Source organism: Dysidea avara, chromosome 1 (genome assembly GCF_963678975.1).
Source record: "Dysidea avara chromosome 1, odDysAvar1.4, whole genome shotgun sequence".
Classification (NCBI taxonomy): domain Eukaryota; kingdom Metazoa; phylum Porifera; class Demospongiae; order Dictyoceratida; family Dysideidae; genus Dysidea; species Dysidea avara.
The window spans coordinates 45587162-45610728 of NC_089272.1; the positions used below are offsets into that span (position 1 = coordinate 45587162).

General features: G+C 34.9%; 1 protein-coding gene across 1 annotated transcript in view; it reads left to right on the forward strand.

The window, feature by feature from the left end:
- The window catches only part of LOC136265723 (uncharacterized), a 51813-nt gene extending 30202 nt beyond the window's left edge, over nt 1-21611 (forward strand). Inside the window, exons 33-56 of the mRNA XM_066060631.1 lie at nt 93-392; nt 903-1220; nt 1503-1540; nt 2783-2905; nt 3993-4268; nt 5086-5353; nt 8749-8786; nt 8846-8968; nt 9464-9751; nt 10290-10557; nt 10613-10767; nt 12825-12969; nt 13021-13193; nt 13256-13379; nt 14856-15022; nt 15079-15202; nt 15261-15430; nt 15487-15610; nt 15675-15844; nt 15901-16024; nt 17972-18166; nt 18225-18614; nt 20660-20810; nt 21229-21611. Coding sequence (XP_065916703.1) covers nt 93-392; nt 903-1220; nt 1503-1540; nt 2783-2905; nt 3993-4268; nt 5086-5353; nt 8749-8786; nt 8846-8968; nt 9464-9751; nt 10290-10557; nt 10613-10767; nt 12825-12969; nt 13021-13193; nt 13256-13379; nt 14856-15022; nt 15079-15202; nt 15261-15430; nt 15487-15610; nt 15675-15844; nt 15901-16024; nt 17972-18166; nt 18225-18614; nt 20660-20810; nt 21229-21355 — 4379 coding nt within the window. The 3' untranslated portion in view covers nt 21356-21611. The remainder of the gene's footprint in view (nt 1-92; nt 393-902; nt 1221-1502; nt 1541-2782; nt 2906-3992; nt 4269-5085; nt 5354-8748; nt 8787-8845; nt 8969-9463; nt 9752-10289; nt 10558-10612; nt 10768-12824; nt 12970-13020; nt 13194-13255; nt 13380-14855; nt 15023-15078; nt 15203-15260; nt 15431-15486; nt 15611-15674; nt 15845-15900; nt 16025-17971; nt 18167-18224; nt 18615-20659; nt 20811-21228) is intronic.
- The last annotated feature ends 1956 nt before the right edge of the window (nt 21612-23567 follow it).

Sequence of the window (23567 nt, forward strand, 5' to 3'; positions counted from 1 at the left end):
TAAACATTCAGTTACTGTACTATATATTTGTCACATAATAGGAAAATGCTACATGATATACTGCTAAATAGTTGATAAATTATAAATTGTAGATACTATTACAAGAATATCACTGGAACCAGCTGAAGGCACTGTTGGTGCAGCACAAGACATAATTTGCTCAGCTGAAACCATCAATAACTTCACCTCAGTAACAACTTACTGGTCAACTGCCAATGGCACTATTGTCGAGAATGACAGGATATCTGTTAACCGCACTGTTTGGAGTAAAACCATTGTAATGATTCTTCACTTTGACTATCTAATGGAAAGAGATGAAATAACTTACACATGCAATGTAATTATTGATGGCAATATTGAATCAGCTTCTACAGTACTGCAGAATTTAATTGGTAAGCAAGCATACATATATTATATGTTGTTGTGTTTCTTTTTTTGGGGAGGAAAGCACAGATTAAAACTACTACCTGGCTTTGTCAAGGGTGAACTATTTAATCAAACTTTGACCATACATGACTCCTTGAATGTTTATCAGATGTTTGTGTACCTTGGATGTTTCATATTATTAAGTATGGAAAATTTCATGTTATCAGGTTATGCACTAATTTAGTTTATAGCAGTTCTTTTAAAATAAAGACAAAGAAACAAAGTAAGATTTTTGTACCTAAATTTGTGAGTGCATATCTCTGAAATAGCTGCAGAGGTGTCACTCAAACCCCGTATGAAAAATTCCACTGTATATCTCCCTGTTAGAAATGATGAGGTAATGAGGTCATATTAATCATAATATTGTTGCTCCACTAAATAACAACCAGTGGGCTGCACAACACAATACCATGTGTCTTGGTGATATACTGTATATTCATACATACTACTTGTGCTTAAAATTGTATTTTCTTTAGTTCCAACTCCTAATATTCAAGTTACTGCCCCATCTAATCAAACGGGTGGACAACCACTAACACTGCAGTGTAACATAACTGCTGTAAGGGGTATTACTAGCAGAGTGGAAGTTATTTGGTTAGATGGTTCTACCACAGTAAGAAGAATGAGCAATATTACAGCTGCAACTATCACCGATAACACAACAGTGTATTCAGATTCCTTAACAATCCCATCATTGACCATAACTCATAATAACAGATCATATACTTGTCAGGCACTCATACATGCCACTCCGCTACTTGTTGTCTCACATAATCTAACACTTAATGTCACATGTAAGTAAGCGTGTATTGACTGCATCTCTCAGCTAGTTCATCAGTTGTGCACAATAATAGTTGATATACACATAGGTACTGCAAATGATACAGTGGAAACATGCCCATTACATTATGCACTGAAAATCATTCACAGTTTTATTTATATAGTGCCCATGCAATACTTCCTAGTCATAGCGAAAATGGTTTTAACACACAAAGAGGTTTATGAGCTACTAAGTGAATAGTATCACTAAGTGTAGTTGTGTATTTACATTTGTATTTACATGTATTTGTATTTAGATACTTGCCAGCCAGAGATCAGTACTTGTGTATCAGAAGTGAGTCATTGTGGAGATGAATACATGCAATGTGTTTTTTATACATAAGTTGTAATACTGTAGCATGTTTACACAGTAACTGTACACATGCGCAATAATAATTATTTATTACATACACACACATGTATAATTTATATGCCTGCATATGCACAAGCCCAAGGATAACAATGCGAAATCAATGTTTTCCAATAATAATCATGAATAAATTATAAATTACATGTATATATAGTCATGAATAAACTGAACGAGTTAGTGAAAAAAGGGGATACGTGCTTAATTTTAAAAAAAATGGAATAGCTTGTTTTGGCCACGTGAATGTTTATTTATTTGTTGCTCTTGCTAGGCAGCCAGTAATTACTGATTAATGCTGTCACTAAGTAAATAACAGAAATTAAAAGTTCATGGTAGTATCAAATTACTTTTACAATAATTCAATTATGTCCTAAAGTTCTGTTTAATTCCCACCACATGGTCACCAAAATTTTCAAATCCCTTTTTCTACTAACCCCTTCAAAATGAATATAATGTTTTTATCACTATAATTTATTAGCTAAGCATGTGTTATGTAACATCGAGAGATATAGTAAAGGACATCAAAGAAATCTGATGTCTAAGAATGATTTAATGTGATATATGACTGTGCACCTAACTGTGCAATTTCTTGCATTCACGAGATATGTACACAGTTATGCGTGCATATATCACATTAACATTCCAGAACTGGTGCTATGCGTGATATATATATACTGGCTTTACCCTAGCCTAGATATGAGGTGTGAAAGTGGCACACACACACACACGCACGCACGCACGCACGCACGCACGCACGCACGCACGCACGCACGCACGCACGCACGCACGCACGCACGCACGCACGCACGCACGCACGCACGCACGCACGCACGCACGCACGCACGCACGCACGCACGCACGCACGCACGCACGCACGCACACACACACACACACACACACACACACACACACACACACACACACACACACAATTTGTGTACATAATATATACTTTATGTATTATCATTAACATGATTACAACCATTTCATGGCTGCCACCTTTGATTTCAAAACTTTTTCCACCTAGGTATTTGGAGGCCGCACCTTTTTATACAGCTTGGCTGTTTTTGCATAGTCAATATATACTGTATAATATGTATGTAATGTGTAATGTATAAAATATAGCAGCCATTAATGCATATATGAATAGTATTAAAATTTGCGCTGTAGTTGTATCCATTTGGATTAACACATGGTGATACTGAGTTGTCAAGAACCTTTGAAGCACGTTCATCACTGATCAATATATATGAAGAGTTCCATTTTTATGATGACGTTGTGAAGACAGCATATGTACGTTGTTTTACAATCGTACAAATATTCTACATGGATAAAATTTACACACACACACACACACACACACACACACACACACACACACACACACACACACACACACACACACACACACACACACACACACACACACACACATTGCATGTGTAGTTATCAACCACAAAAGCTTGTCAAGACAAAAGTTTAGTCATTTCTTTGTAAACTATGTACATAAATTAAGTTTAATCCATATAGTTACTTTTGTTGTTGTACATGTAAGCATAAGGATGGGATAGGACAATGCCAAACTTTGGTGTCAAAGTATCCTGTTTGTGCAAGTGGGGTATTATCCGGGTATATTTTAACCTATAAAGATGGTTGGAAATATGTGAATAAAGCTGATTATGTGACTAGTTCTGCAGAAATTTGGCTTTTATGTGCACAAAATTAAACTCGATTTTAATACCACCACAACTGGATTGTTGCACTCATAAACTGCCAAATTTCTGCAAATTTGTGCAACCTGGTCAATCTAGTTTCTTGACTAGGAATTCAAATTCTTTCTTTCAAAGTACTACTGTCTTAAGGATTAAATTTTCACTGCTTGTGTTTAATTACCCAGTACCAGCTGTAGCTATTACTTGTTTTTTTTTCTTTTGATTTGCCTGTACACTGGACAGAAATACACATACATTGTATGTACATTATTTAATGACAGCTGCTAATATTGAGTTAAGGCCTGTCAATCGTGAAATTTTACTATGTACAATGAATACACTGATAATGCCACCTTAAAAATACGGTATTCTGCCTTAAAGTTGCTATAGAATTTTTACTGCTCTATTGTATCTATTAACTGTTCTATTAGACAATATAATTCCATAATATTACCAGATATCCACTTTATATGCTATAGCATTACAGTACAGTATGTATGTATATCACTCCATCTGGAAGTGCTTTTAGGATTGAAATGGGCCTAACTATTAGTAACCCCATGGTGGTTAACCGTGTGTGTTAGTGAGTACTGTATTGATAATGCATATAATGTGGTTACCTGCAATCGTGAATTGTGCAAGGTTTATGTGTAATTTACATTGTGTAGGTCAATGAAAACGGAGTTATCAGCTTTGGTAGCCGTTTTTCTATGGTTACTCCACTTTCACTACCACTGAGTGAACATAAAATCATTGCACCATACTGGGCTGATGTTGACATCATTGGAACTGGAAATATTTACTATCGCCAGACCACTGATCCTAGTCTTCTTACCAGAGCAAACAGTGAAATAAGAGCAGCTTTTCCTGAGTCTCTCAATATATCTAGTTTATTAATAGCCACATGGAACAGGGTTGGTTATTATTTTCAACACACAGAAAAGGTACACAGCAACATGGCAGTGCATGGTATATTTTTGTATCATTGTCAGTGTTTATTTGGTATGATTATGAATAGAATTTGGGTTATCACAGTCAAACCTTTGGTGATGGCTACCCACAGGTTTCACCCCATGCTACTAACTACTATAGCACAAAATACAAGTCCATCTCTGGTCTACTCTGCATACATATTGAGATTTAAAGTGCAGAATCTCCAGTAGCTAATTCTCTGCTATTTTATGCAGTGAGCTATTGTATGAATTATATTGAAGCTTTATATAAAGCACTACATATAGTGTACTATACTAGCCCTTTCTCCCTTTCTGTATTTGTGCAAAGCTCTTTACACTTTAGTTTGACTCAGAGAATACCTGCTGCATTTCCCACTTCATCAACTCTCTTCAACAAAATTGACTTCTGTCACATGTAATTCACTCAGCTGCTAATAAAAGATGTCACATTGTTAACTTAAATGAATCCTGTAACGTAATAGAATCCCAAAGCACACTCATCCACAGCTTCATGCATCTATCTTAATTTAAGCACACATAATACAGGAGGTGCATATATGTGTTCATACTATGGGGTGTAATTTTTGATACTTCCTAACAAATCAGTTGGTGTTTCTCAAAAGTATGCATCATAAACATTCAGTACGCACTATCCTATTATGTATCTCTACTTTATGAAAAATAGTGAGTTAACTAATAAAGAGTAAGCATATGGCTACATCACTTCATCTATATTACTAAGCAATTCTTTCTTAGAGTAAATTAATTGTAACTTTAGCTGTAGCTGATATTTTTATATGCTTTTTAGACCAATACATTTCAGTGTGTACTGGCCACTAACAAAGTTGAGTCATTTGCAATATTCCTATATGCTAATTGGGAAATACAATGGACTACTGGTGACAGATCTGGTGGAGAATATGGACTTGGTGGAACTGAAGCTCTAGCAGGAATTAATGCTGGTGATGGTGTTAATTTTGTAATTATTCCTGGATCACAGACACCAAATATCAGTGATATTGCTCAAACCACCAATATAAATGTCCCAGGAATTTGGGTGCTTAAAGCTGGTCAAGGTAAATTACACTACATAATATTTATTTATTTACAATACTGCTATGGCTAAAATATATATGATTCAGGGACCTCCTGCTTGTTTATGTGATAAATGTAGCAGTTTATTTGATTTGTATTTATACTGTGAGTAATTGTTTACAATGTTATTCACTGACCACAGTTGCAGTTGTTCATCAATTTTAAGTATAAGGAAACATTAGGAATTTTAAGTTCAATTAGGGATCATAGGTATAAAAATACATAGTAAACAAGGAAAGTCCTGCAGATATATTAGTAGAAATTTAATTCCTAATTCAGTTTATACCCCATCACTGAATTAGGGATTAAATGTCCACCTGATCCCTAATTGAATTTAAAATTCCTAATTTTACTTTCAGTCATTGGTGGAGGAAGGGGGGGAGCTGAAGCCCTCCAGAATGATATCTCACCAAATTATCCTTCTTGGAGTGGGGCTGAATAATGTTTAAAAATAGATAATTTTACCTAATAGAGCAGTCGTAGGCTTCATAGCAATATGTTCCTAAAAGTAGTCTAAAAACAAAACAAAAATTTGCCTACAGTAAGAATCGAACCACTGACCTTTTATTTTGAGAGTTAGTATCTTACCACTGTACCAAGTGCTTCCAAGTACCTAAATGCTGTTTTGTACTGCATATACATAAATGCTGTAGCTATGTTTATTAACCCTGTAGTCAACAGCTAAAAACTTTGCATTGACTGTAAAATAGCTTGCTGTATATATCTTTGACTTAAAAAGTTAGTGTCTTAGTTGAAATGCTTCAAATTATACCTAATACATACAAATTACTTATGGTGAACTTTGAGACATCATAAAAGCTAAAATGACTACAGCTTCTGGGGGGGCTGTGCCCCAGACAGCCTCCCAAGACTCCCTGCTGCCAGAGATTCTGTACTCTGGTCAGTCCCCTCCCATCAACTACTTCCTCCGCTACTTCTTTTTGTAACATAATTATCACTGGTGAACCAGTGCATACTGTATCAAAAGAAAGGATGGCATCCAACTTAATGTTTTCATCTGAGTGTACACCCCAACTATCAATTACTTAAAACAAAAGTAGCCATTATGCTATGTTTTCAGCCCCATCACACATCATTACATACAAAGAACATTAAAGTTGCTGCAGAAAATATGTTTGAAAAGGTGGAGAAAGGAGAAAAAAAATCCATGACTGTACCTTGGCAACCTTGAACCTGCAGTCATCCAATTAACGCTCGAATTATGAGAAGTGCCTCAGTCTGTAATCAATCCAGTCACTACAGAAAATATGGATGATTTCCATTACAAATGTAGGGAAGCCATCACATGCTGCTACACCGTACCATGAATTGACATCTTGCATTGTCAGTGAGAAGAAACAGGACAGTAAGTGTATGGTGCGCATATATACGTACATGCTATACTGAAAGGCACATTTTGGGCTGAAGCAATGTCTAACAGTGAAAATATCATGCCCATAGCCTTAGTCATTGTGCGGAGGTTTATTTGCACTTTCTCAAAAAAATATACTGGCCAGAAACCAGCCACACAATGCCTTCATTCTTGGCTAGGTAGACTCAAACCCAAAAGTGTCATCAGAGTGGCCAAATTGTTTACAATACTGTAAGTTGCTACAGAATTATGTTTTTAAAATAATTTTTTTAATTAACTGACTGCCTGTCTACCTGATTCCTTCAGACCATCAAATTATCTTTATGAATACTAGTTATGTAGATTGATCACCAGTTCTATAAAAAGAACAGAACAAGTAAGAATAGATTTAGAATTTTAAACTAGTGTAGGGATCAACTAGAATATACATGTAGTGCACCAATAAAAAGTACTGAAACAAGCTTGAGTTGGTATATTATGACAGCCAATTACTGTAGCACAAAAAGAAGTGAATATCTCTACTGTGCATTTCAATTACAGAAACTCCACAGCTCAGTATGGATATTCACTTTTTTGTGTGTTACAAAAATTTACTGTAGTAATATACTAACTCAAGATTGGTGCACTATAATTAATCTAGTTGATCCCTACTCTAGTTTAAAATTCCTAATCTTTTCTTATACTTGTAAAATGATTATCATGTAGCCATTAGAGTGAATTGCTACACAGCTGAATCCTGTACAGGATGTTGTGTGTAGCTGAACTATCTACATGGTGACATTTTACATGGCTTACTTAACACTCCACAGGTTGACTTTTGTTTGTAGTTGAATTCTCTACATGTCTCTACATGGTGACTGGATTGTAATTGATCTCTCTACAGGGTGACTTGTAGCATAGTTGAACTCTACATGATCACTTATTCATAGCTGAATTACTAGGGTGATTTTTTGTGGCTGAACTCTCTACAGGGTAGCTGATTTGTAACTGAGCTCTTTACAGGGTGACTTGTTTGTGACTGAACTCTCTCCATGGTGACTTGATTGCAGCTGATATCTCTTTGTAGTCTGTACAGGGTGACTTATCAATAGGTGAAATTTTTATAGGGTGACTTTTTTGTGACTAAACTGACTTGACTGTACAGTAGCTGATCCCTCTACAGGGTAACTTTTAGTAGCTGAACTCACTACATGGTGACTTGATTGTAGCTGTTCTCTCTATAGGGTGACTTGTAATATAGCTGAGTTCTACAGGTTGATTGGTTTTTTAGCAGACCTCTCTACAAGGTGACTTGTAACATTGCTGAACACTCTACAGGGTGACTTGTTCATAGCTGAACGCTCTATTGTGTGAGCATTACACACTGCTAGTTTTTGCATTGTGTCTTTATGGTCTTAATCTTGATGTTTTTCAAGCAGCTAAACTATGGTGGTTACACTAACTACAGACCTATTTTCAACTGATGTTTCGAAGTAGTTTATTCTACAAAAGTTTGATTTATCACTTTTTTTACACAAATAATTGGTCATAACTCTGTCAATATAGATTGGATTCCCACAAAATGTGGTGCTGAGATTTGGTTTAATAACCACTTTAAGTGGATTGGAGTATTTGTGTTTTTATGGAGAATTTTGCAAAGTGTGGAGCTAAGAAAAATGCAAAAATTTGGCTTTTTTGGCCACTTGTATCTTGGAAATGGCTAGGGAAATTTCCTTCAAATTTAGTATGTAGACACCCTACCTGGTGGGCAACTCTACAGCAAAAAATTGTTAAGGGATCACAGAACTACATAACTATGTGTGAAAATCATGTTTTCTTTCTTCCTATCAATATACCCACAGTGTGGCACACCAGCTTCTTGGGACACACAACACACTACCGTGTGTCTTGATGTATATGTTATTGGTTGTATATGAAATTTTTTTACATGGATATACAGGGTATAATGTACATGGAGATAACCTAGAAATCTAGTTTAATTTATATTATTATTGATTATCATAGATGACTGTCAGCCTGACATAAACACGTGTGTGTCAGAAGTAAGTCATCACAAGCATGATTCATTATAATGACATGTAAAATTTTGCAATTTATACAGTTTTACCCCTTTGGATTTTTACATAATGATAGCATGGTGGTGTCATCTCAAACTGGAGAACGAACCTCAAAAGTGATGACTGAAAATTTCTTCTTTTATGATAATGTTGTCAGCACTGTATATGTATGTTACATGTGTTGTAGTTATATGCACACAAATGCCCTCAGTGGCAGCTTTTGAGTTCATATACAGGGGCACAGCATAAATGTATATAGCAGTATGACTTTATCATAATAATATTAATTTGTCTTGTCCTTCTATACAGTGTGATGCAGATCTTAAGCAATAACCGTTAACAACTCTTAAGTACTATTTTCTCAATTGGTACTGTAGGTAGTTAGTAGCATTTCTTACACTGCCACATGTACTATAACTACTTAATTTACATACTGTGTATATATATATATATATTAGTGAAATTTTAAAGCAGTCTGGATGTGCAACTGCCCAGAAGCTGTAGGATTTAAATGCTTTTAATAACCTATCTTGATTTGCTAAAAATACTTAAAAATATCCAATTGTGACCATACTAAAGAATCCAAAATTTATTTTTCATGTGGGTAGGGGAGACAGTGTTCTAATACGTACATCTTCACTGTTACACTTTCATTCACTCAGATCAGTGATAATGGAATTATTAGTATTGGCAGTTTCTACAATACCCGTACTCCACAGTCGTTGCCACTGAGTAGAAGTTATAGAAGGATCGTTGCACCATACTGGGCTGATGTTGACATCAGAGGAACTGGACAAGTGTTCTATCGTCAGACCACTGATCCTAGTCTTCTTGCTAGAGCAACCAGTGAAATAAGAGAAGCTTTTCCTAATGCTCAAAATGTCACAATCAGGAATTTATTAATAGCTACATGGGATCATGTTGGATATTATTTTCAAAGAAGTGATAAAGTAATAACATAAAATAATTCATTATTAACTATGTAAATAAGTGTAACAGCTATAGTGACACAGATCATTAAATTATTTAATTTTAAAGCACAATTATTGTTATAATGCCAGAGTATGTACATATTCCACTGGCAAGCTACTGTATGTGCAGTGTAGTGAGAAGGTTTAATGCTCCATGAGCAGCTCCAGAAATTTTGAAATTTCATGGCTGGTTTCCAATCCATACTTCTTGTGATGCCAAGGCCTAGCTACATAGCCTTATGCAAAAGCATTCCATTCTAGAGGGACAGGGTGCACTGCATGCCTCCAAATTTTTAACAGACTGAGTTTGAGAACAATTCCAGTAATTTATCACATACTATAATGCTTGATGGTTGTATTGGGGTGTCTTCTCTATTAGGGTGACTTCTCTATTAGGGTATAATACTCGACCAATTTTTGGAACCTTCAAAAACTTCCTTGGAGTAAACCCTCTGTTTTATCATTTAATAATTATATCTCAATGAATACACAGTTTGCTTAATTCATATAATTTTAGACCAACACATTCCAGTGTGTACTAGCCACTAGTGGAGTTGAGTCATTTGTAATGTTCCTATATGCTGATGGGAGAATACAGTGGACTACTGGTGATTTGTCTGGTGGAGTTGATGGACTTAATGGGACTGAAGCTCTAGCAGGAATTAATGCTGGTGATGGTGTTAATTTTGTAACCATTCCTGGATCACTTACTTCAAGAATTCTTACTGTTTCCCAGACCAGTAATGTTGGAATTCCAGGAATTTGGATGTTTAAAGTTGATCAAAGTATGCATGCATGTTTATAAAATATTTCATTTAACCATGCATGTCATTTACACAGGCTCTCCAAACATGGCTCCAAGAAATTTTACAGCATTAGTTATTGCAGCAACTTCTGTTACATTCCAGTGGAATATTTTAAGCAATCAGCAAGCTAATGGTATCGTCGTGAGACAATATGTGATTATATGCTCTGAAAGAAATAGTAACATCAGGGTAAGTAGAATGTAGTATACTTAATTGCTGCACTACAATACTGAAATGATATTAAGTCTCTATATTCTGGACAAATATGTAACATCTTTGCATACCTAGGATTTGAAGGTTTTGAAAGTTCAATTTCTAACTCTCCGTTATATTCATTGCCCTTTCACCATGTATAACTTACACCTACTTTCATCAATTACATGCGTAAGTATATTGTGAAAAACGTTATCCTAAATTGATATTTTGAAATGACATGTATACATGAATGCAGTAGTGAAAAAGGTCACATACTTTATATTGTTATAATAGTAATACAGTTACAATGTGTAATCTACACATTTTATAAACCTTATTATAAGGCCATATATATAGCACTAGCACAAGTATAGCAAAAACACTGACTAAGGGCCTGAGGGTTAATAAAATCTATACAAGCTACATCCATGTTGTGCCCGTATAACTACTTTAGACTCCATTTACACTACCCTTAAATTCATTACAGACAGGTACCTTGTTCATGGTTGCTTCTGTTGCGGTGTTGACAGAGCAGCTGAATCTCTCATAATAATGCTAGCGCTATTCATTATCTCATGACTCATTAAGTGCCTTCATTTTTGAATTTCCCAACTATTAAAATATACATATATTTTGTGCATTTGTTATATTGTGCTGAAAATTCATGGAATATATTACAAAACAGGGTAGAGCATATGAAGAATAATTATGACCTACCAAAAAGAATCTGAATAGAACCTAGATGTAAATAAATGCAACAAAGATTTGCTTGCATATTTATAATACTGACTTAATCATTCTATTCTTCATTATTGTGATCTCTATTATGCAGGGTATGTTTTACTGTCCTAATATACATTGCAATAGTGTACGTAAAATCCGTCTAAAACCTAACACATGAAAGTGTCATCCTGATATGCTACACACTCTGTACATACATGTACATACTGTTAGTATGATAGTGATATGATTAATCTTTAACTGTAAACATCATACTGTAGGTTGAAACTTTTTATATAATCCATTTATGGATTATGACTCGATTAATAATAATGAAAACACACAAGTTACCGTACACGTATGCTGTTCTGATCAGTGAGCGATCACTAAATCAAACAGGCAGTGGTAGGCAACAAGACTGTTTTCATGAACTTAGTATACTGTGGTTAAAATATAGCCTCAGACTAAGCATTTCCAATCAACATATAATCATATAAGTAAAGATGAATTCTTACTTGCATTGTTTCTCACAAGTACGACTACTAAGTGACGACTATCAGTTATCATAATTATGCATTTTGTAAATAGGTTATGGACATGGAAGAAGGACTTAGCAAGGAAGCCTGTACAGTTTTATTCCTGAAAAGTTCACAGTTCCTTGTAAACCAGTGAAAAAATAAAAATAAGGTGGAATATTGAATATTCAGTTAGTACAATTACTGTACTGACTTCATGATCACTAATAGATCAGACCTTTATTTTTACACATAACTAGGGATGTGTTCATGCTGCCAGCAAAATTTATAATAAGTGGATAGAATAAAAGAGCAAAATTCTGATGTAATAAATACTTCATGAAGTGGACACTTGGAAACATAAATTTTGCACAATAGATTGAGATAGTCTAATAGAACAGTCACACGTAATATCAGCAATTCATAACTAATTGTTACAAGAAGGGCAAGAGGCAATCGAGATATTCTAATAGAACAGGCACGTATGTTAAGCAATATACACTTCTTGTTACAGGGTGTATATAAAGTTGAGATCAAGATTCTCTAACATTTTAAGGTGCAATGTACTGAGCAAAATATAGAGCAATGAATTGCTGGAAAGCAAAATACAGTAGGTAGAAAAAAGCAAAATAGACTCATCCCTACACAAAACTTTTAAGGCTTCTTCTGCAATTGAGAATGCTTTCTAAGGTGTTATCTTGTAAGTATTTTATTAATATTTTCACAAATAACACAAGCAATCTCTATCTGATATTGAAGATAGAGGCATACTATGCATAGACGATTCCACTTTTTGTTTCCTTTATTTTTATGCAGGTACAAAATTCTACAGTTGCCCCTAGTACAGTGGGGACTATTACTGGTCTAAGGCCACATACCACCTACATGTGTACAGTCCATGCAGTTACTAGCACTACTGGACCTACCAGTGACCCTATTACTGTAACAACTGCTCAGAAAGGTTAGAAATTGTCTCTATTCAATGTACAGAGTAATGGTTAAAATATTTCAGCTTCCAATCCTCCTCGTGTGATACCTACTTCAGTTACTATTGGTACTTATTCAGTTCTTGTAACCTGGAGAGCACCAACAGAACCTAATGGAGTATTGATCAGTTACACTATCACATATAACATTGATGGAGGTTCTTTTATCAATATTAGTGTTCCTTATAATGAAAGAGTGGTAAGTATCCATACATACATTTAATAGCTATTAAGAGTTCTCATGTTCATCTTTAAACACAGATACAATCTTATAATATTACTGGATTGGCTCCATATCAGTTAGTCACAGTGACCATCACTGCTACTAATGGAGGAGGAACAAGTGGGAACAGTAATAAAGTCACTGTAAAAACTAATGAAGCAGGTACTTTACGAGTGAATATAGAGCCTGTTGAGAGGGGTTAACTGTACATGTACTTCAGATGGCCTGATAGGGGCAGCCCCTGAGAGCTGAAGGATAATTAAGTTCAAAGCATAGACAGTGCTATGAAATTATATCAAATTACTAAGATATTACTGCTATCTTAATTTCCCTGACAGTACGTTACAATACAGTGTAGAACAAACAGATGCAATCCCCAAAAGTAGTGTACAAGTCACTGTTAACATTGTGTTATCATGTTATTTATCACTAGTTAGTTATGTACAGTATAGTATACTTTGCCATGTGTGTAATTTAAAGCTGCAGCAAAGCTATGGTACATATATAAAACTGTTCATTGAAAGTTCTGTGAGGCAAGAATAGCTTCCCACAGAGAGGATAGTGCATTGATAACCTTTTGGTAAGGAAGGGGCTTTAGTCTCATATTCCCCACTTGTATCTACCCTATTACAGTACCTTATTTTATACATTGAGTGCATGCAACTGTCTGTGAAGAGCAAACTTTGAAATTTGTGTTCATAAGTGTGCATATCTATCAGTAGGAACCCGCCGATTATGCTCAAAATTTTACCTATTATGCTATGCTGCACTGCTCAAAAATTTACCTATTATGCTTAAATTTATGCTCAATACTTACCTGTTATGCTCAAATTATGCCCAATTATTTATGCCTCAGTTCTCATGCTCTGCTAATAATTTCCAGTTTATGGGTAAATAATAAGTGCCTGAAGCACAAACTTACTTGTCAAAATGCATATCACAGAAAAGATCGATATACTCTAATAGAACAGTCAGCTATGTGATTGCTCTATTAGAGTTACTGACTGTTCTATTAGAATATATCGATCTTTCTGTGATACTTATTTTTATAAGCAAGAGTTCATACTGTTACAAAATATTCTACCTATTATGCTAGCATTATGCTCAATGCTTTCAGGTACCTATTATGCTCATAATTATGCCAGCATAATCGGCGGGTCCCTATCTATCAGTGCCCATGTAAAGTTTGTGAAATGAAGATTGGAATTGCAATAGCCAAACTGGTAATTTGTGGACTTTATTTTTTATGACTTTTTAGGTACATAAGTGTGTGGTCAGTTTCTAAAACAACACTGTATGGCTGCACCTATCAATACTGACATAACAATTCCTTGCTTAGTTTGCACATCCGGTAAGGCATGGTGACTTCAAGCTCGATTGAAGTGGGAAGCAGTCTTGTGGCCTCGACAAACAAATTTGTGCATAAATATGCACATACAGTAAGGGAACAACAAATAATTAAGATATACACTTTTAAGTAGTGAAGAGTCAATTCAAAGTGTCCATAGTTACAACTACTCTTCTATAATGTAATGCATTATTTTTCTTTTTAAATTATATGGCTGATTATATACCTACATCGTTGTAGTACATAAGTATGTAACTTTGTTCATTATAAATATCATAAAATTGTTTCAGCTCCCAATCCTCCAATGATTAAAACACTCACCGTACTGAATGCACAGTCGATTCATGTGATCTGGATAGCACCAACACAACCTAATGGAATTATAACAAGTTATAACATTGCATACATAACTGATAGTGGCAGCAATAATGTAGTTGTTCCCTTTAATGGAGAAATGGTGAGTAGCATGACCACCAAGTGTACAGTATACATCCATGTCTGTAATTTTATCAGACACAATCTTATAATATTACTGGACTGGCTCCATATCAGTTAGTCACAGTGACTATCACTGCTACTAATGGAGGAGGAACAAGTGGGAACAGTAATGAAGTAGCCAGAAGAACGTTTGAAGCAGGTATTACTATGTATAATAGTTAAACCTTGTTACCATTAAAGTTTTAAAACATTTTCAGCTCCCAATCCTCCAGTGATACTATCAGTCTCTACAATTGATAGTCAGTCAGTTCATGTAACCTGGAGAGCACCAACACAACCTAATGGAGTATTGATCAGTTACACTATCACATATAATAGTGATGGAGGCTCTTTTATTAATGTTAGCGTTCCTTATGATGGAAGTGTAGTAAGTTGTGATGCATATTGTATTAAGCAGTTATGATAGTGCATCTTTAAACTCAGACACAGTCTTACAATATTACTGGACTGGTTCCATATCAGTTAGTCACAGTGACCATCACTGCTACTAATGGAGGAGGAACAAGTGGGAACAGTAACGGAATGACTGCCAGAACTCTTGAAGCAGGTATTGCTGTTGCTAAACCTTGTCTATTTCATCCTCCATTATTTTCAACTGTAAACCTTTTCAGCTCCCAATCCTCCAGTGATTTTATCAGTCACTACAAATGATAGTCAGTCAGTTTATGTAACCTGGAGAGCACCGACACAACCTAATGGAGTATTGATCAGTTACACTATCACATATAATATTAATGGAGGCTCTTTTATTAATGTTAATGTTCCTTATAATGGAAGTGTAGTAAGTTGCAATACATATGTGTATTGAGCAGTTCTCATGTTCATCTTTAAACTCAGACACAATCTTATGATATTACTGGACTGGCTCCATATCAGTTTGTCACAGTGACCATCACTGCTACTAATGGAGGAGGAACAAGTGGGAACAGTAATCAAGTGACTGGCATAACTAGTGGAACAGGTAATACATAACTATTATTATAACGTAATAGCTGCAGTGACAGATTGAGAGATGGATCAGAGGGCATGTGCACCCCATCCTCTAATTTAGAAAAAAACAAGACAGTTATTCCAACAGAATTATCTCAAAAGAGCAATATTAAAAATCCTTCAAGTGCAATTACAAATTCCTATGGCATGATGCTACAATTATTGTATTAAAATGTCAGGAGGAGGGTTTCCAGGGGTTTCAGGAAACCCCTTTGGATTTACACAGTGCTCGAAACATTAAGAAATTGACACTTCAGGTTTCCCGAATCTGGAATCTGTCATGGAACAGGACACATTTTAAACTTTTATCTTAGTTAAATAATAGTTTCTAACGTGATAACAACGCTTATAGCATTGTTCTGAACTATGATTTTGGTGAAAAGATCGAGATACTCTAATAGAGCAGTCAGGCAATATAAACTACTCTAATATAACAGTCACTTAGCTGTAGTGGAAACCCCTTTTCAAAATTCCTGCGTACGCCCCTGCTAACTCAGTGATGACTGATCTATCATTGCATGCATACCATTGCTATTTGTAAACTACAAAATTACATTTATAAATCATACAACAGACATGGAAATCACCACTGGAACTGACCAGTGCAATTCATGCTTATTAAAGAAGACCACTCAGTAAGGATATTTGGATATTTGGATAATTTTTCATAACAAATTTGACAGTGTATAAAATCTGCAGTCTCTATGCTCTATTTATGTACCTACTACCTTGCATGGTGAGTACACTAGCGGTCCTCCCAGCTAAATCCTGTATCTGCCCTTGAGCTTGCAATTCAACATTACCTGTTTGAGATGAATATTGTATTTTTGATTTCACTAAGTTTGCTTTTAAATACTGTTAATTTGTAGTGCATAAAATACAGTACTTACAGTGTATGTGTAGTATTTGTTGCATTGCACATATAACTGCTGAGGCTTTTTTGTATACACGTTTCTTTTTGAGGCAATGATGTTGTAAATGGCAAAGTGTCACGCATACATGAAGATCAATTACAGTTACATGATGTTTCAGCTTCAAATTATCTTCCATTCTTTCTGCTGGTTGCTATATTAAAGTGTTTCATAATTCTATAAGACTGCCTTGTCAAACTACTACAATTGTGTGACTGTTCTATTAGGATACCTGACAGTTTCATTAGACTGATTAGAGTTTAGCTTTATAAAAGTTTCAAAATGTCAGCATTATTCCCAATTCTCATACAGTACATATCTATTAGTCCTGAAATAACAATAAAAGTTGTTGCATCCTTATAATTATATGCATTTAATCCTACAAACAAGAATTTTACTTTCAGAAATGCTACAAACTAGTCTAAGAATTGGACCATATGGAAGAAATAGATAGCTAAAACGATCTTATTCGATAATTTAGCTCTGTGTTTAATTGGTTTCACTGCTGCAGACAACAATAGTGAAGCATTTAGAAGTTTGAAAAGCCACATATTGATCCTTGATATGCACAAGTCTGTGTAGCCGAACTATTATTCTCTGCATGGTACTTTTACTTTCATGGGTGCACTTGCTGAACAGCCAAGGTGTTCTTGCATGGATTAAAAAACTTTAGTAATACATAGTAAGTTGGTTTAAGATTGATTCTTGGCCGCTCCTGATATCAGCTCTTTAAGTTAGCAGTTACTTTTACTTTAATGAAGTCTTTCTCTACAACTGAGCTGTTTTACAGGTACTTGTAGTTTCTTGGACACGCCTTTTTACAGCAAACGTGTTTGGGGTAGTTACAGTTACATGTATACATATGTAAAAGTTGTTGACTCAGTTAAGCAAATACCACTAATAATTTTTGCTACAGATTTTAATAAGGCATTCATAATTAAGTAACCATATCACTAGTTGCAGATGTTACATATTGTAGCATTTATTTATGTACACATGTGTTACAGCTCCAGGCATGGTACAGATTGATGTTAACAATTCACTAAGTGACACTGAAGTAAAAGTGACATGGACTCCACCTGAACAACCTAATGGTCTCATCACATCCTACCAAGTGCTATATTCTGTATATGAATCAACCACTACTGAGCAAAGTGTAGTGCTAAACGGCAATGACAGGAACTATACTATAAGAAATTTAAGTGAGGACACTTGAATTGCATAAAGTGTATCTGTGTTTAATTCATATACACTACACAGCACCAGGTACTCCTTATCAAGTGAGAGTGGTGGCATATAATAGTGCTGGTAGGGGAGTATTGGGTGATAACAAAATATTCTTCAGTGAAGAACTCACTCCAACTAAGGCACCAGAGAATATTCAAGCCACACAATTAAATGCTACTTCAGTCAATATCACCTGGACTCAACTGACACTCTTTGAGGCTCAAGGGTTTCCACAGTACATAGTGTCACTGTCTCCACTGACTACTAATACAGAAGGTCGTAGAAGAAGACAAGCAAATCCAACCATTATTACACCAAACAGTTTTGCAGTGTTCACTCAGTTGGATGCTGACTATTCTGTGTCAGTGAGTGTAACAACTGGTGGCAGATCAGTTTCTGTAATGAGTAGTCCACCTATTAATAGTAAGTTCCTGTTGTTAAATTCTACAGTAGGTTTTTGTAAACTTAACATCGTTAGTTAAATCATTGTGCATAATTCTAAACAATACAAGAAATTTTTTTTCAAGTTACAGAGTGAAATCCAAAAAGCTGTAACAATCGCAGTATCAAAACACTCTAAAAGAACTATCACAAAGAATTTTGTAATGTGCAAAAACATTGAAAAAAGTTTCCTGAATTCAAACCAGGGCCTGCACATTTTAATACTTTAAACCTGCCAGTTGTCAAGCTCCCTTAATTTGTACTATATAATTGCAAATTTTATTTTAAATCTGTTACATAAATAAAGCTTTATAATTTCATTCATCCAGCAATGTAAGTTCCAGAACATATATGTGTTATAGTCATGTCCAAAAAGTGCATGCTCTATTAGAGTTTAACAAATCAAAACATTGTGAAACCGGAAGGAAATGACAGCAGAAATGGCTAAAATTATGATGTTAAAACTCAATTATAATTATAACATTGCAGGTAATTGTTGGAATTAAAATCATCACAGCTATTTTTTGGCTTCCACTTATAATTTCATCACTTAAAAACCTGGCTTTTTGACAATGCATTGTTTCATAAAGTTCAGCTGCTTTGACATGTATATCTCAGTTGTTGACAAGAGCATGGGGAAAAGCCAATGCCAAGTGTAGATACCAGCCTACTATGCTTTCTATTATGCTATGCTGCAGTAGTCAAATCTTCACCTATTATTATTATTATTGTTATTGTTATGCTCAATTTTTTGTGTCTTAGTCTCCATATTTATGGTACTAATTTTGCACTTTCTGCATAGATGGTAATAATTTTTGGCTTGCGAGCAAAGCAACTGTAACAAAGTATTGGAAATCGATTTGGCTGCTCTGAGAAACATCTGATTAATATGCGTACAGTCAAAAGTCCCTCTACACTAATATTATGAAGTCTTGGTACAGTGTACTGTAATAAAACAATTTGTTCATATAATCTACTTGACTACTTTATTAGAGTTTACTAACTGTTCTATTAATCCTGGCACAAGAAGCCAGCCATAATGGGATAAAAACAATAATTTATCACCAGCATTTGGTTAGGCACCTGCTGATTATGCTTGCATAATTTTCAACATAGTAAATGACTGTAACGTTAAGTATATAATGTTAGCATAACAGGGATAACAATATAATTGCGCTATACTACTATAAAACCTTGACTGTGCACAAAAAAGATTGATATAGGAAACTCCTTTGTGCTTATATCAACACCTTCCTGGATTGTACTCTGGGAAATAGCTACAAAGATTCTGGAACTTAAATAAAGAATATTAAGTTCTGTGTTCCATTAATGCGTCTGCTTCAATGGATTTACAGGATCTGTGCAGTGCCTGGCCAGCAATTGCCATAGTGTCCAGTTGGTTGTTAAGTATCAACTGTAAGGAAAGACACAAACTACTATGCAGCATAATCAGCCAGAGTCAGAAACTTTAGTTATATTAAAGTAGTCTCATAGAATATTGTAACAATTTGGAATGCTTAGCCTAAACCATTGGTGAAATGTAATAACACTTTGAACAGCATTTCTTTATAAAAGCAAATAATGAAACTGGTTTTCCTACAGATAGTCACAAACATCATAATACAGTATACATTGTGCCCAAAAGGCCAGTTCTGCAGAATTAAGTTGCAATAATATGTGACTGGGCCTGCAAACATGGGGCATATATGGGCACAAACTACACCCCATCACATAACATGTCATATCTTATTAGTGGGATAGAATATTTTCATTCTGTAACTTGTATTGTAAAGCCACCTGAATGTTTAATATATGTAAGTGCTGAAAATTTCATGTCTACAGAGTCATGGAATACAAAGTTATGACACACCAAAGTTTTAAAAAGTAGGCACTTTTTATGTGCCCACATGCCCTATTATCACAGGCCCAGTCACATATATTATGGTGTACTTCGTATAGTACCCATTAATACTAAGTGATTAATGCAAATTACCACATTAATACATTTTATAAATGTTTTGTCACAGTTTCAGTTGGTACAGTCAGTGATGGAGATGATGATGATGGTGGTGATGATGATGGTAACAACGCTGTCATCATAACTGTTGGAGTAGTTGGAGGAGTATTGATAATTGCAGTTCTGATAACAGTTACCGTGCTAGTTGTGTGCTATTGCAGGTAGATAAGTTACATACATTACTGTATCTGATACTGTATGTGTATAATGTACATCCATACACACATCCATACATACCTACATAATATTATAATTATGTACAACCATATTATACTGTACACACACACACACACACACACACACACACACACACACACACACACACACACACACACACACACACACACACACACACACACACAAACACACACACACACACACACACTGTACATGAATGCATACACGGTAATGCAAGTGAAAACATGCACACATACATACATGCAAACAGTAATACACCTTATAGGACTTTTGTTAGGTGCATGAATTTGTGAAAATTTGCACATACAGTATTAACAAGACTTTATATTATCCATATTATTGACTAATAATTATTAAATGTGTGGTTTTTATAACATTTAGGAGTAGAAAGAGTTGTTCATCTCCCATAACATTTGCCAACAAGCTTACTCATATGCAAGCAAATCGACAGGAGAATTACAAGATGAAAACTCTGCAAAGCAAAGAGAATGATTACACTTTGTCATGAGGTTCTGAACCTGTGACAGTCATTCTACATAGAGTTACAGTAACCTTTAACATGTGTTATACAGTACATTAATATTGTTACTTTATTGTAAACTTCTGTGAACTGTTTACACTCATATCCTTGTAATGCATTCATGGCCATACCTTAGAAATATTTTATTTATTTAATTATGCACAATCTCAAATTGAGGATATGTGTGTTTGTCAAGTACATCAAAATACTACTAGTGAGGTACAGTAGATTAGCAAAATTATTGTCACAGGATGGATAAAAGCACCATTTTTGGTACACAAGCTCTTTATGGTGTACTTATCAATATTAGAAGGGTTGCCTGCCACCAAACCGAATTATGTGTGGGCTGAAAACAAAATAGCCATCAAGTAGCCCCCGTATACAGTGTAGTACATTCATGGTATGTCATACACTTGAATATGGAGTGAAATAAGATGTATATATGTTCACAACTGTACATGTGCTTTGGTTAATGCATCAACAGGCATTTGGACTAGTTAACAATACACAAATTTTGGTTTAAGCTGTATAGCTCATGCACATCACACAGTTTGGTAATGACTGTTAACATTAGGCCCATAAAGAAGACTTTCCAAATTACTGGCATAGCTACATGTAAAAGTTAACTTACAGTACCAGTTACTGATTCAGTTGACAAGTTTGTACATTTTGAATGCCAAATACAGGTATAATTCAATTAAAATTTAGGAAAAATAAGTGCATTTCGCTCCATATTCAAGTGTATTATATACCGTAAACATACTTGAAATTAGGTTAGGTAATCCTAAGGCTGCAGCACATGTTGCTGCAGACCTTCAGTGCTGGTCACTGTAAAGCATTAATACAATACAATACAATACTATACTGGGGCTACATATATATTATGGCCATTTTGTTTTTATCCCACACATAATTAGGTTTTATACATTTTCCCAGCACCTTTTAAAGTTTCACCAATGTGAAAGATTTATAGTGTTGTCTTTGACAATCTAGTTTAAAGATGCAAGGATAGGTTGTTCAGAAAAACCTACCTTAACATCTTCAATACTAAATCTTTCACATTGCTGGAAACTTCAATAGTAGCTGGGAAATATGTATAAAAATTATTTAGAATCTAGACAGCTTTCTTGGATGGCTATTATAACTACCACTGTGAAAAAGGTGGGATATAAGATGGTATTTCCAGTGGCTTATTGAATACAAATAAGCCTTAATATACATCTGTAAATCCTGTATTGTACTCATCTTATACTTTAGTATAATCCATTTCAGTTTATTTACCACATTACCTGAAATAGCTTATATCTAATATAATGCCCACACTTACCATCACATATGTGGTTTCAGTATATTCAACACATTAATTGTTAGTATACTACAGGTTGTATCAAGCTTTTTTGTAAGCCACTGGAAATGCCATCTTATATCACTCATTTTTCACAGTGTACACTTGCCACCAAACACTCATTCTTGCATTTTTTCCTTGAAAGAAAAAGGTTAGGTTCTAATACTGCAACATAGGTCTTCTTTTTGAAATTGCCTCAATATTTTAGAAAATGCATTTACCACTAGCGCCTAAACAAACTAATAATCTATATCAATGTTTGAGCCACAAGTGGCTATAGCTCATAAGATACACACTATACTACAACAAGATGACTATGGAATTTTCAAGCATTTGCTTTGTATTGTCTACAAAAATTTCCTGGGTAAGCATATCTGCATGTTGTATTATCACCATGTGACATGTTTAGCCACAGAGCCACCACCACTTTAGTCGTGATACAATGTTCAGTAGTAAACTATAGTTTGCATGGAGGATCATAAGCTCTGAAGTAACCACATGGACAATGCAGTCTGTAGACTGTTTTCTGTTTTGCATTTTAAGTACCTCCATTTATAACCAGGTACCTGTATACTGACTGTAAATGAGTTTCCTTTCATACTGTCTGTTCATGTGACACTCTTATTGTTCATCTAATTGCATGGTGGCAAAATTGCGTTTTGTGTAGTCATAACATGTACAGGGGGACCAACTCCAAGAGGTTTTAATCAATTACAGCACTATCCATGACATGCAGTAGCCGACTGTACTTATAAAAACTCAAAAAATGCTTACAAACTAGACATCCCCAACATGATAGGCTTCTAGATCATCAACATAATTATGTCGCATATAAATGTTAGTTGGAAGTACACC